The 20,897-nt window shown below is 40.4% G+C and overlaps 1 protein-coding gene across 1 annotated transcript in view; it reads right to left on the reverse strand.

Annotated features, from left to right (window-relative positions):
• Window positions 1–1,690: 1,690 nt before the first annotated feature.
• The window catches only part of LOC132098906 (plexin-A4-like), a 224,646-nt gene continuing 205,439 nt past the window's right edge, over window positions 1,691–20,897 (reverse strand). Inside the window, exons 25-32 of the mRNA XM_059505180.1 lie at window positions 19,919–20,078; window positions 17,588–17,691; window positions 15,113–15,212; window positions 13,445–13,635; window positions 11,288–11,457; window positions 7,746–7,958; window positions 4,525–4,675; window positions 1,691–4,414 (exon numbers count right to left, since the gene is read on the reverse strand). Of these exons, the coding sequence (XP_059361163.1) occupies window positions 4,319–4,414; window positions 4,525–4,675; window positions 7,746–7,958; window positions 11,288–11,457; window positions 13,445–13,635; window positions 15,113–15,212; window positions 17,588–17,691; window positions 19,919–20,078 (1,185 nt within the window). The 3' untranslated portion in view covers window positions 1,691–4,318. The remainder of the gene's footprint in view (window positions 4,415–4,524; window positions 4,676–7,745; window positions 7,959–11,287; window positions 11,458–13,444; window positions 13,636–15,112; window positions 15,213–17,587; window positions 17,692–19,918; window positions 20,079–20,897) is intronic.

Consider the following 20,897-nt stretch of genomic DNA (forward strand, 5'->3'; position numbering starts at 1 on the left):
TTTGAAAATGAACCTGGGCTGGTAACTGATTCCAAAGCACACACTGAAGGGCTAATACTTGTGAGTCAAACCCATGTTTTTGTATTGGAAAGGGATGGATCAATAGTTTTAGAGGGGTTGTGGTTGGTATAGAGAGAGAAGCAGTGGAGGGCAGTGCTGCTCCATCACTGATACAAAAATTGATAGTGGATGTGTAAAAGCTGTATGTTTCCCTTTCTTCATCTACGCCTTGTGAAATGGTACTCTCGGAAAATGAGTAGCTCCACAAGAGATTCAGCATGACTTTAGACATTCTCAGAAGTCTAAGTGTTCTTATTTAGCTGTCTCTACCTTTTTGGGCCATTTCTGGTGAATTTGATAATGATCGCATCTCTGTTCCTCCAGATGGGCGCAGACAGCACATTGATATATTTCTTTTGAAATCATATTTAAGCTGTGTGGGTCATGGATTGCAGATCTCATTGCTGTCTGCAGAATCTCCATCCATTTGAGCTGTTTGGTTTTCTCTGTTTACTCTGTGAACCACCATCGTTCACGCTGCATTCTTATTAGCCGGCCTTCACTGCATCTGCAGCTGGTGAGGATTCTGTCGGAACGTCTTGGAATGAATAGATTCAGAGGAAAACGAGTTGATAGATTGGAACAGAGGAACTAGATTTAACATTCAATGCATTTTGAAAAGAACCAGTCAGACCACTATGCAGTAAATCCTTGCTGTAACAATGACCTTGCGCTCAAGGCTAAAAGGCAACCACTCAACAAGAGCAGACGCTTTTAGCACCTGTTGTGAGGTGGCATTTTTGTGAAGAGGTTTTAAAATGGCCATCTCGCTCTAACTTTCCTCCATGAAAAACAAGAGACAAACACTAAAAGGTCAGAGAGAACGTACTGGAGTTCTGGAGGGGAACGGTTTCTCGTTAACTGAGAGAAGCGATACAGTGCAATGAGATGAAATGTAATAAAGGTGGCAATTGAGCCCTATGGCAATGTGAGACAGTTTTTGTTTTTCTGCAAGATGACGGTTGTAAAAATGCTGTAGTGTTATTAAAGCAGGAATAGAAATAGTAAAGGTCTGGTTTAGAAGGGTGGAAGTGAAGGTTGAGGCTATATGCAATCAGATTAGAGATTGATGCATATAACCCTCTTCAGTGTTTGTCGTAGTATGCAAGTGAGATTATATTCTTTCATAGACAGCTAAATTGAAAATAGTTTATTTGGAATAGTTTCAAAAGTTGTGTAAATGGGCTTTGCTGAGCTCTTGTGCCGCAATTTCTGTTTCCATGGAAACCACAACTTATCTGACTTCCCCATTAAGCTAATATAAAGCAAGATACAGGCACAATAAAAGAACAGAGAAAATGCCATCTGTTTCATAATAAAGTTTATTCTATATTACAAATAGTATTTTGTTCTTGACTGCAAAATAGGAATGCATTATATTTACATACACAGGTATACAATGAATTATAACAAAGTTAGAGAAGCTTGCCTTTCCGCTGGTCTCTCTCTTCCTCTCCTCCCATCAGGATAAATCTATCTTGCATCAAATCTGGAAAAATTTAAAAGTCTTTTCGAACAGGTCTCTGCAATGCCTGTTGTAACACTGAGCTAAAAGGACTTTTTTTTTTACAAAATGTTTAAGGTGGAAACTTTATCATGTCTTTTGGACATAAAGGGGGGGGGGTTGTCCTTACAAAATGTTTAAGGTGGAAACTTTATCATGTCTTTTGGACATAAAGGGGGGGGGGGGGGTTGTCCTTATAAATGCACATGAGAGATGAAACATGAAACATAACACAGGATCAGAGTCATGAGGAAATCCAGGAACATATCAGCTCTTCAATCAAGCTAAGCCACTCTGAAAAATAACACAAGGGAGCGCAAAGCAATCACACATACAGAGCCACTATCCAAAACAACATAAAAAAATAATTGGTGTAATGCTAATGGAATCTTGAAAGCATTAGGTTGCGGCAAAATGATTCAAATGTATAGAAAAAAGCAGCAATATAAAATACGGACAGATACGTTGAACAACAAATGAACACATTCAGGGAATCAACTCTTTAGAGTTGCACATTAAAGACATACAGTAAAAAAACATAAATGTTATGTGTTGTGATTAAGTGTGACGTCGTGGTCACATTTGCTCAGCGTGAATGTGATCGGTGAACGAGAACTCTCAGATAGATAGCCTTCGAGAAAGGCAATCCACCTGACAGGAAAAGAACAAATGAGTCTGATGAAATTGTAACAAGAGTTTGATTCGGTTTAGAAATCCCTAGTAGGTATTTGATAGCAAGGCAGTTCATTTCATATAATCCAAATAGGTCAGCATGCAAGGGTATATACTATATCTGCTTAAGGTTTACCTCAGTCTTATTAGTATCTAACACATTCACAAAACATGGTCATGGCAGCTGAATTGAAGGGCAGGATAAAGGTTCCACCTTAACAAGAGGTTGCAATTTTGAAGATGACATCCACTTTTTTCCATCTAGTTCTTCCAAGCAAAAGAAAGAAAAGAACACATCCACATCATCAATTGCAAGGCTTATTTTTTCTGTTTTCCATTTTTCTTTTTTTTTTTTTTGAAGATTAAATTGAAATACATGCGCTGAAAAAGCCAATAAAGCACCCAAGATGGACCTGGGCAGATTCTCCACACTTTCACATCACCACATAGGGTACGCTGTCAAGGGGAAAGAGGGATTCAGAGGACAGAGGAAAGGTGGGCAGCTAAATTGTCTCTTTCCCATTGTAAAAGTTACATCCAATATTAATTACGTCCTCATCACGCCATCCGTTTGCTTTTGGAGTCATTAAGCCCAGGTAAGATTCATCTACCAAGTCTGCCAGCAACATTTAAACTACAGCAAGCCCTTAAACTTCAGATCAGGATTTCTTTCCACCTTCCCAGTTGTACAATAACAAGATAATGGACTACTGTCCATTATTCCGTGCACAGAATAATGGACAGTAACAAATATGAGGCTGCAGACAGTTTCCTTCTGTAGGTCATAAAACAAACAGTGCATTGTGTTTGCTTTCTCAGGGGTGATTTATTCACTTTGCTATTTTTTTTTTAAATCGGGCTCCTTTGGTTTTCTGCTGAGCAACTTTGTCCATGTTTGGGTTTTTCTAGAGGCTTCCAGAGTGTTCGTTAAAGGTGGGACCCTGTGGCAGTGAACAGTGCAGGCTGCACGTGTACACTTTCAATAACGCACCATTTCCCTCTTTAACGGCTAATTCTGAGTAGGTTATTTTGTAATTAGTCCCCCTACTGGATGTGTGAACTGAGACACCTATTGAATGTGCTTTTTTGTTGTTAAGATTACTTCGTCCTCTTGCAACACAGCGTAGGTCCTGGCAACCTCGCTGGAGTACAGAGAGAAGGCGTCGCTCTCTGGAAGAGGGGTGTGTGTGTGCTTGATTCTAAGGGGAACGAACCTTGGCTTCTCCTCCACTCATCTAGATAAGAGAGGATCAATTCAGATGTGCACAAGCCGGATAAAAGCCGAAATGAAGGCTGGTGGTGAAGTGGTGAAGATGTGGGTGTCCCACAAGACGATAGGTCTCGTCTTTCAGTTTTACTGTAAAGTAAGGTCCCGGAAGAGATGAAAGAGTTGAAGCACTGACTTGCTGTCTTCCACTAAACGCAGAGGGTTTTAAATACACCTCACTGTCTTCAAAGAGAGAATAAGCAGTTGGGATTCTCAAGGCTTGATCGTTCTCTTATCAAGGCGTATAAATGATCTTGCATGTCCCGTAAATCCAGTGTCATCGAGGTGTTTTGTGTCTTTTGAAATGGCCAGAATGGACAACATTCCTCAGATTCATGCAGTACCATTTTTATGTCTTGCGTGTTTAACAAAGGTACTACAATGAACTGGACTCTACATTAGTGTCGTTCACTACCCTAGTCATAAAAGTCAGAACAAAATGACACCAAACATTGTGGTTTCTGCTTATCAGCTAAACTTTGAAGGCAACAGAAATGTTTTTTTCTTTTTTTTTTAGTCAGGGAGAAGGATGGAGGATGCAGTGACGTCGAACTCATAGGCAGCCACCCCTCCTCTACACAGCAGAGCCTGATGGCCACCCACTCTACTGCATCATGGGTAATGTAGTCCTTGGCTCCTCTGCCCATCCTCCAGTTCCCATCTCTAATCTTCTAGGAAGCAGAGCTAATATGATTCAAATGCTTGTTTTTGTTGGAAGATTGCAAACAGAAGAGATGAGATAGATGGACAGGTCTTCACTCAGGCACGGCTCGGTTTCTGATGGATATCCCAGTGCACTCTGGGAAAAGTGGTTCTCAGCTCTCCAGGCTCATGAAGGCGACCACTTGCTCCAGCTTATAGGCCAGTCTCTGTTTTCTGGCACCATCATCCTGCTCCAGCGCAGACACAATCTGCCAGAGGGAGATGACACATCAGTTACACACGCCTCCAAATAACCACATATCCTTCTCATCTTCACTTTTAAAATGTAGTAATTTAACAGACTAATAGTTTTCTGTACCTCTTCTGTATATTTGCCCACATAAGAGTAGATCTCGCTGAGGGAGCTCATGCTGTTGAACTCGCTCATGTGCCTACGGGACTGTTCTGCTAGATATGCGTTCATATCCTGATCACTGATCGCAGGCATCTTACTAATGTCGGAGTAATATCTGTAAGAAACGCAGAGAAACAGAAATAGATTATTTAACAAACATTTAGAACTTGGATAGGTGACAGGGCTCAAGAAGCCTTTTTATAACTCATGTAGAATGAGAATAACATGTTTCAGCGTCATTTCTGTCACTGGGTGAGAGCTGTCACACCCCTTCCAATCAGTTCGGCATTTCCTTTCTGTGGCAGTACAGCTGCAGCTTACATCAGCGAGTGACTGAGTCTTAATGAGCCACTGTCCTGAGATCAGCAGAATCTGCAGGATGCTGGAAAGATTCAATAAATGTGCCTCACACATACACTGATACTAAACACACACTAGCACATCCAAAACAAAATGCAATTGCAATTGTGTTTGATGTTACCATATGCTAATGGTGATACACTAATAATCTTAAAAACGCACAAACACAAAATTTTTATCCATAATTTACATTTTGAATGAAACAGGGTTGTTATATCCATAATCAATTATATCTAATCCATATTTCTCTCGCTTCATTCACCAACTTTTTTCCACTCAACTCATAAATGCATTCTGGGATTGCCTTTCCATGGAGGAAACATGTGATGCTACAGGGTATATCTTATGAGGCAGTATAATTAACATTACTATCTTTTGAAACAGCCGCCATGCCTGGTGAGCACCCACGATGACTTGAAAATGCTGTCTGTGTAGGCAGCTCTCTAGGTTTCGGAACGGAGTAACACTGTATATATGTCTTTTGGTGGCTGGTGAAAGAATGTTGGTGGAGGAAAAGCAATCAGTCACTGTCAGCTGCAGCTGCAGAGGCTCTGTCGACTCGTTAATTAAGGCAGGTCATTTACAATTTTAATTCCTGCACCATGCCAACTCCTGTACTCAACACACTGACTGACTTACCGATGGAATGCATGTCTGTTTCAGGCTCCCGTGAGCACCTTGAGTGGCAAGTATGTGCTGCAATGCACCATGGGGCATTAGTGGAGGACAATGGCACTGTGTTGAACGAGTAAGATAGTGAGAAGTTGTAATCTTTAGGTATGGCCTTCCCAAAGGAATCAGGTACACTTCCTAGATGAGGTCACACATTTGAGTTTAGCTTCTCACCCTGCGCCCTCTGCTTCCCAAGGCTAATGACTGGCAGCTCGTCTGGCACTAATTAATACCACGTTTAAATGTCAGCTGTTCGTCAGCCAGAACAAGTCCATGTTGGTTATTCCCTCGTATCGTGCATGTATTGCAAATGACTAAATAGTTGCTACGCTTTCTGAACAATAAATAAACTGAAAATGCCATTTATAAATAAATTTCATAGAGATTTTTCACAGCAAACAGAAAAAAAGACATTTTTATATATTAAAAATTTGTGAATAAAGACTAATTTTGTTGTTTCAGTTTGTAATTTGCCTAATAAATGACAATACAGTTTTAGTTTTAAACAGGTTTTTAGCAGAATCCTAAAATATTAATGTTTTCTTTTTATTATGACATGTGGTGTGCTTAACATATTTATTAGACTGTATTTATTGACTGTAATTAGGCATTTGAATAAAAAAAAGTGCTTTACAATTTTTCTGCCTTTCTAATAAAACATTAAATTTGACAATTTATGGATAACAATAATTATATTTTAGCAAAGAGCTTACACATACTGATGGATTAACCATTACAGCAACATAAAAAATTATTCTGGCACTCACCAATACTGTTTAGGGCAGCTGTGGCACAAACCTTACACTGGGTGGGTGGTCTGATAAGTTTGTGACAATGAGAAGATATTTTACCTGGTTTAAACATCGATGTCACCACCTATAATTAAAGCAGGCTTTTCTCATCTCAGTAGGCACGTTTTTTAGTATGATCCCAGACCTTAAAGATGTGTAACACATTAGCTAATGCATGAAAATGAGCTTTCTCTCCATCTCAGCTCTTTCATAGTGAGCTGGCAGCATGATTACGGTCTTATCATTTTCCCCATCATGCTCGTCTGCCAGCTACCCATCTCCTCCTGCAGCCTCTAATACCTCACGGCAAATAAACACGTTAGTCAGAGGCTGAGGGTCAGTGAGCGTGAGCAGAGACACACGGCGCTGATGAGGTTTATCAGTGCTGTTTATTTTAGCGTGGTGGGCTCGAGTAGACCAGCACGGTGTGCTGAAATGAGCAGAAAACAATAGAATTATTCAAAGCTCTTTGGCTGTGTCTGAATAGGCCTTATTCCAAACTATATAGTATGGGAAAAATGCCAGCATGCCAAAAAAGTGGTATGTTTAAATCACAGCATTCGAAAAATACTAGGCAAGAAGTACCGTGAAGCCACGGGTGAGGAGTTGTGAATGGCGGTGAAGTGACATAACTGATGCCAGTAGGTCATGTGACAACGTCTAAATTTCATTCAGACTACCTATATGCACACTACATACTTAAATGTTCACAAACTAAATACCCAAATGCAATAACTACTACACAGCATGCAATTTCGGATGCAGATTTTTATAGTCATTGCTCTTGCTTTCTTGGCATTGTTGAACGTAGAGTTTCTGACCCAGAGGACTGTGGGAAAAGAAGAAAAGTTTGTCTCTCTCAATAAACAGTGACTAATTGCTTTGGTGCAGTGTTGGGTAGACCCAGAAGATCTAGTGAACTACAATAGAGCTGCAATTCATCATCCTGGAGCTCTACAACACACTTCAGTCTGATTACCAGCAGCTACACACACACACAAAATACCTGCAGGACATAATACAATTCCGGGCCTTTATTCACGCTGATACCCACATAAACACTATATCTTTGCATCTTTTCTGATTAAAACCGTTCACAAGTGCACCTCACATACAGCCTCTCATTCTCCCTCACACATGCATACACATTAAAACACTCCAGCAGTTTCTGCAGGTTTCTCTTCACACTAAGACCTTAGAACCATGCAAACTGAAGGAATATGGAAGTCTACTCTTTCTGATATAGATTTCTAAGGCTGCAGTGCTCCACCAGATACTGTGATTGACAGTCTTTGTTTGTATGTTCAATCACTTTGAAAGATCTAGAAAGGGAATTGTGTACACAGAAATGTTCTTGCTCACCTCTCCACCCAGTTCTTGTAGCTGGGAATGTCCTTGGCATACAGCAGCTTGTTAGAGGGGGAGTCTTTGCCCAGGCGGTGCTCTGACGTCGAGCACGAATCCATGAAGGTTTGTGCCACCACAGACAGACAGGCGTCCGTAATGCTGCTCTTATGGATGTCGAACACAAACTGTGGGTTCTTGATCACATTCACCCAGAACCGTAGAGGTAGGCTGTGGAGAGCAGAGAATGTATTAATGGCATTTTATTTTCAAAAGCTCTTTAATGCATAAAAAGGCAGTTTTGGAACAGGAAGCAGTGGCTTTACGAAACCTCAGACTGCCTTTACATGCATATAAATGTATTAAATATATATGGAATTGATACTGGGATGATACAGACAAATTAAATCATTTTAATTTAGATGTGCATAGGCAATTTTATTCAGTCTGAAATGGCAGCATGAATATTTGAGCCATACTCAAGAGTGCTTCACATCTCATACTGGTTTGTTTGTATCTGAGCACTGCCCTGCAATTGTGCACCTGTCCAAAACAATAAACATATACAAGGCTACTTTATACCCCAGCCCATTTGTGCTAAAGTGAAATCAACTTGAGTGTGTTTGTGCACGTCTCAAGGGTCACAGATGTTGTTTGGTCTGGGACTTTGTGCGCTTTTGTCTGAGACTGCAGAGTTCTCATTAGTTTTCAAGAGAGCTTTGGTTTTGTCTTAGATAGCAAAAACTGAAGAGAGGAAAAGAGGGAATAAGAAAGGACACTGCGGTGAAATGGATGCAGTTTCGCAAAGAAAAGAAAAAAAGAGAAAACAGTCAACAAAAGCTGTTCCGTACCAGCCCCCTCTCTGTTGCCCTCTGAATTCATTCAAAAATAACAACTGCACCAAAAAGGATTTAGAGAGCAAACCACATATTATGACTTCTAAATTAATCAGAGAGAATCAACTGGGATTATCTGCACTCTATCAAAAGGATATCAATGCTTTAACAATGAGTCGACACCCTCGTAAACCTGCCACAGCTGGCCTCTGAAGATCATATTCTCCGGACAGAACAAAAAGCAGGATGCGTCTAAAGCGCCATACTTTAGTGAGCACTCAGTGGATAGTGTAAGTAGATCAGGAGATGGGAATGATGTCTGGATGGACTAGATCCCAGCTAAATATAGCACTCAGCTCAACACAGCCCTCTCTGGGAAAAGCCTAACATTCTTCTGTCAGTCTTTTGGGTTTCTTCTGCTGTTTTTTTTGTGTGTAAAGGTAGAAATATTTGTAACTTGCAAAATGTTCTGATGTACTATGGAACCATATTTTTATGTCCGAAAAAGTGATTTAAAAAATGTCTTATGTATCTCAGTGTTCGGAATAGTGGATTAGTGAGGTTTATCTAGAAATGCATTTGATCGAGGTCAGGTGAACTTGAAACCAGCCTGATTCTGCAGGACTTTAAATGTGCGGTCACATCTGCAAAATTCAGTGAAATTACTGCCACATTTTGCAGGCAAGAAAGGTCCACCGTGTTGACCAACTTGAACCCATTGTAAAATCCACATAAGGAAATTCCCGATTGTGTGGAATACTAATGAAAAAAAAAAAATATATATATATAATATTTGCTGAACAACGGTGATTGTACCAGCAACTTGGACCAAAACCTTAGTCTATTTTGAAAATATGTACTTTTGCTAATTCTTACTTGGCATTTGCCATGTTTGTGGACATTAATGTTTCTGTATGTATAAAAGCTTTTTTTGCATTGTTTAACTTTGTTGCATCATCACTGTTGCCACAAATCATTGTGAGTGTGAACACCCCATTGAAAGCTAAATGGCATTAATTTTGGTCATCTGCATTTTGAGTAGCTCAACAAAGAGAGTTAATTTAACCACACCTGCTTTTATTATCTGTATCTATGCATTGACAGCTTGTACTTTGGTTGACAAGCTTTACCGCCCAACCACAAGATAGACAATGGCATGATGGATGATTCACAAGAGCCTCGACCATCAGCAATCCATCTCTGACTGGCTTTGGTTAAAGATCTGATGCTTAAGGCTTCCTTTTATGCATTTGAAGAAGAGATTTGTAACAAAACTGGGGAGTCCATCATTTAGGTTGTGATTTGTTTGAATGAATGAAATGGCCAAAAATCTGCTTTAAAAAAAATGTCTGTTAAAATAAATTGTGCTCTGTAATGGGTGATTAGTGAAAAAGATGCAAGTTTTCATGCTGAGATACTACATTTGGGTGGTCTAGACTGTTATTCTCGCCACTAATATTAAAGAAGTGTTTGTCTGTGTAGGATACACTCAAATAAGAGGATAAGCAAAAGACTTGGACATCTTAAGTTGCCATCTGGATTGTCTGGAAATCTCTCATTTGCAAAATCAATCAAAATCAGAAACCCCTCAGTGCACCCTGCACAAATAATTTCACTTTCCCATTAAGAACAATAATAACTGGTGAAGAGAATTGATGAGCAAACACTAACAGGCTGTAAACAAAATAGTGATTAAGCCTGTGATTTCATGACCAAAAGCATTTAGCTTTAGAGTGTTAAAATCCTCTACAGACAGCAAATATGCCCCACCCACAGCTCTGGTTCAATTATCGGCCTGTGTGGTGGCAGCACCACATCTAGCCACAAATATAAAGCTGAGCCTGTTGTTTTGTGCACAATATCTGAAAATGGAGCTATTTCATTTTCTGTGAGAGACATTAGTTGTCAGCAAAAAGCTGTGTAGCAGTGCATTAGTCCTGTAGAAGACCCTCTCACATGCATTAAAAATATCACAGATGCCACAGTGGCATCAGGCTGTAATGCCCAGCGAGGAGCCTGAGATGATAAATCGCTATTTAACATTCCACTCTTCGTAAGAACGATTTCATTAATGTGCAATGCAAGAGTGACCCTCTGTGCTCTCCAAAATCACTTAATGCTCTCAAATGGCCCCGATACACACAGTGGAAGATGGGGAGAAATTAGCTCTATAAAACAAAGTAAATAGGGACTCTACCCACCACCCCCCCTGCCATGCCTTCACATCAATATCATCACTTCATCCCCCATAGCCTTTTGAGGTGGTGCGTGATAGGACGTTGGCAGAGGCTAATGATAGATTACCACTCATTAAATGCGACGCCAAGCTTTCCTTTCCCCTGTCATTCACTCCACCCCTCACCTCATCCACTCTTCCTTTCTCACTCGATCTGCTGGTTGTTTATTTAACCCCCACAACCCCCTTCCACCATGGGGACGTGCCTCTAAATTGGTTGGGTGAAATTAATTTGGAAATGAGCGTATTAATTTCTCTCATACTCATTGCTATGGTAATGTCCATAGTTACCACTACATTAGGGGCAGTGTCAAGTAATCTGCTTTTATGGGTCTGTTATTATAATTGCATTTGAGTTTCATTTTAATTTAGGTTGTATTATATATGGACCTATTTTGGACCTAATATTCATATATATGTATATTATTCAAAATTATATAATAAATATGAATTTATATTATATTATTTATGTGTGTGAGGCATCTTACCAGTTGCTCTTCCATGTGTGTCTGACGTGGGGGTCGTGTATGTTGTGCTTGTCAGCCTGCTCATCCAGGAAGTCAAACATGTACTTGATAGCAAGAGGAAGGGCACTTCCTCTGTGTGCTGTGCTGAAGATGGTCTCAAACAGGTCATCCACAAACTTCTGTAGAGTGCCCTGAGGAACCAGAAAGAAATGGGATAGATGGATGAAAATGAACCCTGTTCTCCATTTACTCTGTCCTACACGTTATTTAAATGACACACTGGTGTTACCAACATTACAGAGGCAGGCCATATAAGAATCTCCACGAAGACCCTGCATGAACCTGATATTTAGCAATGACATGAGCTGCTGTGTTCCTCAGAACAGCTATCTGTGATATATCAAGCTCTATGATAGTGAAAGTGTTACTTTGAAGTTCACCTTTAATATAACATAACGGAAGCAATTCTGCCTAATCTGCTTTGTGCGGATGGATTAACATCCACCCCACACTATTGACCCTAATTTGATTTAATGGTGGCGAGTCTAAGAAGGAGAGAAGATGACAGAATCTAATCCACTTGTAATGAAATAACTGATAGGAAGCACGGAAGAGAGAGAGAGAGGAAAGTATCAAAAAGCGCCGGCCGTATCTCGCAGCCAGCACCGGCTTCGCATCCGGATGAGGTGTACACGAGGCACAGCACACAAAATCCTATTTCCGTTTGAGCAGACGGCAAGAATCATCGGGAAAGAAGAAAAAAATCCTGTTAGCTGACAATCACAACAATAATTCTAATGTGTCCCAGATCCCTGACAGCTTATCTTTTCCCTATGAAGATGAAAATACATATTTCTCACTCGCGCCCTGTATAAATGCAGTGACAGCTGCATGAGGCTGGCAACAGGGATGACTGTGAGGGCTCTGACAGGTGTCTTCCTGTGTGACGACTGACATCATCATTAGTCGCCTAAGAACCAAAGTGGCTATTTGCAGCCATTTGAAATGTACCTGGTCATTATAGCGCACTTAAAAGCAGGCTATCAGACACAGGCAGGCAGTCAGAGAAGCATTAAACTATAAGTGATCTTGTTCCGGACAGGTGAGGAAAGGAACATTTGTAATTGCAAACAGAAAGAGGATGGAAAAGTGCCAAAGACAGAACGGTAGAGGAAGAGAGATTAAATAAAGCCTGGCATTATGGAGGGAGATGGAAAGAGGTAAAGCTCACCCATCCTCAGAGACTCTAATGGACGGAATGTGGAAAGCGTCAGCACCCCAGGCAGATCAGTATTTATTGCAGGGGTGAAAGCCAAACAGTCAATTACTGTGTTGTCACACCAATCATTTTTCACCAAGAGAGATGGTGTCTGCGATAAACTGGTTATTTCACTGAAATAATCAATCTAAAAATATGTCACAGTCTGCAAGCGGAATAGGGTAATCACCAGGGCATTTGTGCATGTGTGTGTGCTCTTGTGGTTGGTTACATCAGGAACGTCAGAATCACAGACACATGCAAAAAAGCTGATTTCTGTGCCATGACTTCAGTTTCCCAGCATCAGCTTTTAAGAAAACTGGTCCTTGACATCCAAGATTACCCAAACACTAAATTACAACTATGGGGTTTCTTTGTGAATCTTCCCTTTGTGGATCATCGAGTCATTTATATATATAATAGCACAACTGTCATCAATAAATCGCTATGTTTTGAGGATTACAATACAGGATGCGTTAAGTGCCAAAGTAAAATACTAAGGGTTTTGGATTTCAACATTGAGTAGTAGCAATAGTGATGTCTTCCTAATCAAACAATGCTTTCTATTCCATTTCTTCGATTTCCTGATATCCTTGAAGCATTATGCTTTTCTGGTAGTGGGGCATCTGTATTCAACCCAAAACAAGTGCCTGTTTACCAGCTCTGCTGATGCTGTGATGTTAAGTCAGTCAGCGTGATACCAATGGAGAAAACAGACAAATTGGAGTTCGGAGCAAATAGCATAAACATGAACTGTTTGACACTGTGGTCTCAACTCCACTAACTCCACAATCTAGCCATTTAATCTAATTCTAGAAAGTACACGTCTTTGGAAGGATCAGATATGTTGACAACTGTTTTTAGGGCCATTCAACAAAATCTGACATTCAGAGAATATTAGACATGGTGGCAAAGCCTACCTTGGTGGCCAACAGCCTGGTCAAGTAGATCTCAGAGACCATCTTGCTGCCACGGTCTCCCTCCTTCTGGTCCCCATGCTCATGGTTCTTCACCAGATGCCACACCTTGACGCCGCTCTCCAGGTCAGGGGTGATCATTGGTGTGCGGGAACGCAGACTGTCCGGACTGCCCGTGTACTTGATCATGTTTTCTGTTGGAGTGAAAAGACAAAGATCAAAGACCATCAGATGTTACTTCCTCCTCAATCTTCCTTTGCTGACAAATGTCCCATGCAGCTGTTCAAATCTGTTCCTATCTGTACAAAACACATTGCCTTTTGTTGTGCAGTACTCAAGATTGGATATGAATCATTTAGAACGTATGGATGCTTAATTTTTCATCCCTTGCTCTCTTGCTCACTTTCTCTCTGGCGAACGTGCGTGTTCGCTCATTTTGGCGGACACAAATTCGAACAGGTGTCAGGCCTGATGAAATATTCATGTTTCAGCCAATAGGGAGAGATCAGCCATGACATTTAAAAAAAAAAAAACAACAGAGCTCGATGAATGTTTACACAGTGTGAAAAAAAATTGATTGGCAAAGGCCTGATTTGGTAAGATAAAAAAGCAGTTCACAGTGGCAGATGCAACAGAAATCAATCTCTCCAGGGGAAAGACAGAGAAGAGTAGGAGGAACCTGATAAAGAAAGACAATAACACCTTCAGAAAAAGAAGAACAGAGAGGATGACTAACAAAAAAAGGAATGAGATCGAGCGTGTATATTTGCATTCACATCACTGTTGCTGATCTCAGTGTGGCTACATTCACACTGCCTCGGTCTGGAGTGCCAAATAATAATTGACTTGACCAAATTTTGAGAGTGAGTTGATATATGCTGTATGAACCAAACTAGTTTTCGGTTCATTATAGAGCACTGACTGTGTGAATGTAGTCCATATTTGGTGGAGATCTGATTAATCAATTTGTTGCAGCCTTACAAAGGTCTCACAAATTGTCTTTCCAGGTGTTTCAAAATGTGTCTCTTGCTGAACCTGTTACAAGAACCTAAATGTCGTCTGAAGCTAATTCTGAGCGAAGAGCGAAGTGATCTATGGCACTTTCTTTCTGTCTTTCCCATCTGTCACACTCCCCTTCTCTCTTCTTTAGGTTCATTTAGAGTGCAGGAAAGTATATGGAGATGAGATGATCTTAATGGTCTATTTGATGTGTAGGGGGAGTGCTCGGAAGGCCCTGAGCTTTGATCTTGCGCTTTATCAGACCCAATCGTACGAGGGACTGATGGCGGGCGAATGACAGGGACAGATTCAGAGTCTCAGGAGGGAAGTCAAGTGCAAAGAGACTCATTTTTCCTACTTTTACCTTTGTATGCTGCCCGACTATCTCGGCTCTTTCCATGTAATTCCATTTGAGCTTCATTTCTGCTCCCTTTTGTGAGTGGCTGAGATGCTACACATTTAACTTCTCTTACCTCCATGTGAGATGACAAGACTAGTTTTTCTTTTAAAAACTCCTTTTCTGTACTTAGTGTAGATCAGGTTGAATGTTACCCTACTCTGCTGTAGAAACGTTAGTCAGCTGATTATTAAGGTTTTATATAGTGTGCCATACGTTTTGTTTCGGGGGTATGGATGCATTTTAGAATTACAAAAGGAATAACAAACACAAACCATATTTGCTAGCAGAGGTTCTGGAGACAGTGGAGTTGTTCACAGAGTTGTATGCGGTGACCTGCTTTGGTACGAGAGCTACCACAGCATTATCAGTCACCTGTGGACAAAGAAACAAAGGATATTATGGACAAAAACCAAACAAAATATCTACATTTCAGACTTTAAAAACACGTTTGATGTCTTCAGCTTCATGGTTACATAAAGTTAGGGTTATCTGTCCTTTATTTCTCATCCAGGTAGATGTTAAACTGCATAAGTGAGGGACAAGATTGGATTATCTGCTTCCATTTCAATAAATTTCTTCCAGTGGGATGAACTGGGTTTTTATAGAACGATATGCCTTTGCAACTGCTAACCACAGTAAGTCTTAGAAAGCCAAATTCAATTAACATGTGGGGGCCTCTACTCCCCAACCACACATCCCTCCATCCACATAATTTACCAATGGATGCCTGCAGCACTTACAGGGTTAATTGAAGTGATGGTGTAGAAGTAGATGATTTGGGCTGAGGACTGCATGGGAACCCAAACCACAACAGGACGGAGAATAAGGGCTTCACAGACCATTAGGACATTATTATTACACCCTTAACCTCTTTCCTCCCGGACAAACTCAACGTGAAGCCACCCTCGTTTACTGCCACGGCCCATGAGGACAGCTGTCCAAACTTCAACAAAATCAAACAAATATATCTCACACCTCAGTATAGATAAATGACTGTGTGAAAGGAGACTTCAGACAAGGGCTATATTTCCCTGAAAATGGTCTTTTTAGAAAACAGCAGAGATTTTCTCTTTTATCTTTCCTCTGCGGGCAAGTTTACGCTTTAAGAGAGTCTCTGTGTTCCCGGTAGCATTCAGACATGTCAGATATCCGAGATGGGGCTTATACAACCCCAGTGTGAAGCTTCCTATGAAGACTTCAAAGAATTAACGTCAGAGCCAGATGCATTTGTAGTACCTCGATTTAGAGGAAAGTATCAAAGATGACTTGATATATACATTAGAAATGCACAGAGAATCCTTTATGACTGACCTGTCATACTTTAGTGAGACATTCTGTGACTTTTCATGTTGTATACTAGACTAAACAAGGGAATTGGGTGCTAATAGAGAGGAAGAAATGAAAGGAAGTCAGTCATGAACACGTATGTGGCGCAAGGAGAGAAATTAAGGAATAGAAGATGGTGCAAGGTGCATGGAGAGCCTCTTCCCTCTCTTAAGCATCTTTAACAGACTTAGGGGTGTCTGATAGCTTTTTTTTGTCAATGATAGCATGCCCTCCCCGACTGAAAATTAATTAACTTCTGTCTTCATTATCTCATCTCCGATTCCAATCAACAGTTAATCCATTATGCCGCTTGCAGCCCTTCACCCATGCGTCGCCCCGTGACATTTAATTTAAGTACTGTGCAGACTCCTCTCTCTCAAAAAGCTCATTTGGAGGGCAGCTTATGGAGGAAATTATTTACACTGTAATGAAGCGCCGCCTGTCTCCTCTCCACCCTAAACTGCCCCTCCCAGCCAGACAGATATGTCTGGGGTTCTCACTCTTAGAGTGTCTATATAATTGCAGACAGACAGACTTTATCAGTCCCCTGCTTAGACAGCATTGCCTTACCTAACCACTGAATCTCAATGGTCCCTGTCTACAATGTTGGAGATCCGTCAGTCAGAGTAGGTTTTCTAAGTGACCTGGAAGTGCCTTGACTGCACCCTATTATGGAGAGCAACAGGGGCATAAGAGTGTTTGATATGGCTGAGATGCAATGAATGTTAACAGTATTTGTTTCCCTAAACTAGTTCAATTAAGACACAAGAAACAAAAGCAATTACCATCATAGAGTATATTTTCTCTGCTAGCATCCTTTTTTGTGCTAATCACTTCATAAAGGTTCCTTGTTACAGCTGAGACGAACATAAATAGAGCATTACATTTCTGAGCTTCACAAAAGACATTCATCTTGCATTCAAAATCTCTTTGTTCCAATATTAGTTACTCACATCACACAGAGCCATTTATCAAAAGTCATTAGCTAGATCATCTAACCCAGGTGTCAAGCTACAGATCCACCTGCACCTGCATCCCACTGCTGTCAGATGAAATATACTGGGACATCTGGAGATGCTGCTTTAAATAGAAACCAGCAGGTACAATGCTCGTCCTCCTTCTGATTTAAGATAGATTTCAAAGGCTCAAAGCCATCTTTATGGCAGATTTCGTTCTGTACACCAACTGAAGAAGAATTCAGTCTTAAACAGCAAACAAATGACCTCTTTATCAATTTTTCTCATGAGAAGCCTTGAAGTAGATGGTAGGGATGTTAGAAAGAAGAAAGAATGCACCCCTTCTGAAGCATTCATGTCTTGGACCTCTGACTGTATAAAATAATAAAACTGAACACCTTATTACAAGAAAAAGTTTACCTGGAAATGTGTCTGGTAGTGAATAGTACATACACCGGATCTTACCTGGTAGTGGGACAGCATATTAAGTCTTTTCCAGTCACCCTCAATCTTTGTGGTAACATCTTCATCCTGAAGGATGACTCGGACTACTCTGCCTTGACGCCACTCTGCAACGAAAACACAAGTAATTGCATCTAATGTTTAATACTCCAATATTAATACTCCAAATAGTAATTTGGAAAGCGCAGGAATTCCATTCACATTTATTTGTGAATTGCTTTTTACAATATTGGTTGTTTCAAAGCAGCTTTACAGAATACACAAGTTTTAATGATATATCATATGTGCCCCAATGAACAAGGAATCTTGCATTAAATCATTACATTTCTTTTAATCTCAACTTAAAGATATGAACTGTTTACAGAGTGTAATAACTTGTATTGTTGTCTCTGAATATTAATTTGGGATAGGAAGTATTTCAACACAAAAACTACATCAACCTCAGCAAACCACAGCAACTCTTTTTCTTTCATTTTTGAAAGAAATATATAAATATTTTCAAAATATTTATCCACTTTAAGCTTCCAAATTTTTTGCACATCTTAGTGTTGTACAAAAACCTATTGTGATGATAAATTTGCTGGTATTTATAGTATATAGTAATCTTAAAAATGGTGCTCTTTCTTCAGCTTTGAAAGAAGATGTGGAGCTAAAAAAAAACAGACTTTTAAAACTTAAAAATGAAGACAGGAACTATAGAAGAAAAGAGGTAAGGGATGAAGTCTATACTGAGAGAGAGAAGGAGAAATAAATTGAACCGAGAGAGAAAATAAGGGTACGTGAAGAAGCATTTGAGAAAGGGAGGAAGGAAAGGAAAGTAAATTAATCTCTTCTGGCCTTTGTTAGAGAGCCGGGCCTTCGTGGCCAGTGGATCGATGGGCGTGATTACAGCTACTGCTGAAAGCAACTTCCTTTTTCATCTGTAGTGGGTTGAGCATCCTGAGCCCAAACGGCCCTCATCGACCAAGTTAAGCCTTCTGCTGAGTTTGCTCTTATTGTAGTTACCGAGCTCACTAGAGATGCACAACAAAATGCGGAGATATTCTCCCACCCTCCCCTCATCACCCACCAGTCGCTGTCTGCAGCCTCAGCAAAAACAGCAACATGAAACAGCAATGAGATGGAAATCGGCGTTGAATGAAATAAACATATCCCTTTGCAAAGTGATGTACAGATAACATGGCCAGGAACAAGAGAGACGTCTCTCTTATTCTTTTTTTTTTGGACTCCCCTCTGTTGCAAATGAATGTATGATTGGAACGATAGAGGAGTGAGGCCTCTTCAAGCCACCTGCTGCTACCTTTCGCTCTGATCCCAACCAGAAACACGAAACAGCAATCACAGACGAGATGATGAAACATGTCTCTGGGTGATGAGAATAACTTCAAATCTCCAGGAGAGGCCCGGCCATTGTTTTATATCTCACTACTGTACTGTCTATAAACATGCAAATGAGCCTCGACTTAAAGTGCAAACAGAGAGAAGAACAGAAACTAAGAGAAAAAATAAACTGAAAGAAAAGAAAACATATGACAAGAAAAAAGTCGACAAGAAACAGGATGAGAAAACCTAAAAACACAAAAAGAAAGAATGACTAACAACAACAACAAAAAAAAGAAAATTTTTATAATACACTTTATTAATGCTTAAAAAAAGACTAAAAGTGAAATGAAAAGGACAGAAAATCATTGAGAATAAAATAAAACCGAAGCAATCTCTGATGAAAACAGCAGGATGTAGCTGGATAGAGAATAAAGACAGAGAGAGTTAAAATAGAGACTGAGATGGGCTGAAGTGCATTGATTTGTCTGCATCACTCTCTCACTCTTTCCTTCTCTCTTCCCTCCCTCAATCCCTGCCCTCAGGGGACTTTGTAAGAGAGAATTAAAAACAAAGGCAAGGGACAGAAACACTCCGGTCCAATCATTCTCAGAGGGATCGTGGAGATGGAGGCTACCTCGTTCCTATTACCCATTAACTTTATCTGGCCCCCATATCAGGGCCAGAGAGTGTGCCGGGGCTCAGGAGACCCTGAGATCCGTTTACTGAATACCGAGATGCCTTCTCTCATCCGGGGATGCTCACTGCGTTATCATACCACACACACTCCCATAGACAACATCCAGTTCTCCCCCCTAATAAAACAATAATAAAACAACATGCTTGCCCTCTGGGGCCCATAAAAGCATTTTACACAGGAGAGTCTGTCAAAGAGGTCATTGATCAATGTCATTGATTTACACATTGAATCTCCTGACCAGGGCAAATGAAGGACTGATGAAGACAGTTATTTAAGGGTAAAGGCAGCTTGTGTTAGCATAATGTTATTCATACCTAGGTCCATGTCAGAGGCTTTTGATCGGTGCGAGTAGGGGATGTTTTTATAGATGGCATCCAAGATCTTCTCCTTCACCTGGCTGATGGTGTCACAGTTCAGCACCTTCACCTGCACCTCTGGGCTCTTCTCATTGTCTGGATGCAAGCAGTTCACCACCTACATGACAGAACAAAATGACACCAATTAGCACATGTGTGGGAGACACATGAATATTTATGTGGTTGTAAAATGATCTTTATGCATGATTTAAAATTTATTGAGAGTTTAAAGACTGCTAAAATGCATCCGTGTATGTCAGCCAAATAACCATTAGAACACATTTTATGTTTAAAGGTTTAATCAAGCCATACAGAGAGCTTGTAACATGTACAGCATATCTACTGAGGCCTGTGTTTACAACATATCTCAGAGTGTCTGTTCTGTTCTGTTCTCTTCTAGTCCTCTGATCGATGACAGTCATCCAGTCGTACTGAATGAGTAAACATAGTCAGCAGGTGTAACGGTGCAAACATAAAAGCCCATTGGCCACCCTGAGGGAGCGGTCACTTCACTTACCTCAGTTTGCAAAAGTATGCAATTAACACACTAATAATCTATATAATATAGTCTTTAATCCAGATCTAAGATCTGTATATAGGTGCCCTGAAGTTATAAGTGGGTAATATGTGAATAAGAATAAAAATTAGTATTAAGTATTTCAATACAGTGATAAAATGTTGTGGATGCTGATAGGCCAATCTCATGCATTATTGTGTAAAAAATGATTGATAATGTAACCAGGAAATGCCCTCCATATCTTGCCATGGAAGGCACAATGTGCTATTGGTAGTGGCTTGTATTGTGGCGAGTCTGCAGCCATCTAAGTGTTTTAGAAGTGAGGACAGAATGATGAAGCTGAAACGGCTCCTACAGTCATCAAATCAGTGCGGCATTCAAAGGAATGGGTCGTATGCCAAGAGAAGACACTAGTCACCA

The sequence above is a fragment of the Carassius carassius genome, chromosome 22 (assembly GCF_963082965.1).
Source record: "Carassius carassius chromosome 22, fCarCar2.1, whole genome shotgun sequence".
Lineage (NCBI taxonomy): Eukaryota > Metazoa > Chordata > Actinopteri > Cypriniformes > Cyprinidae > Carassius > Carassius carassius.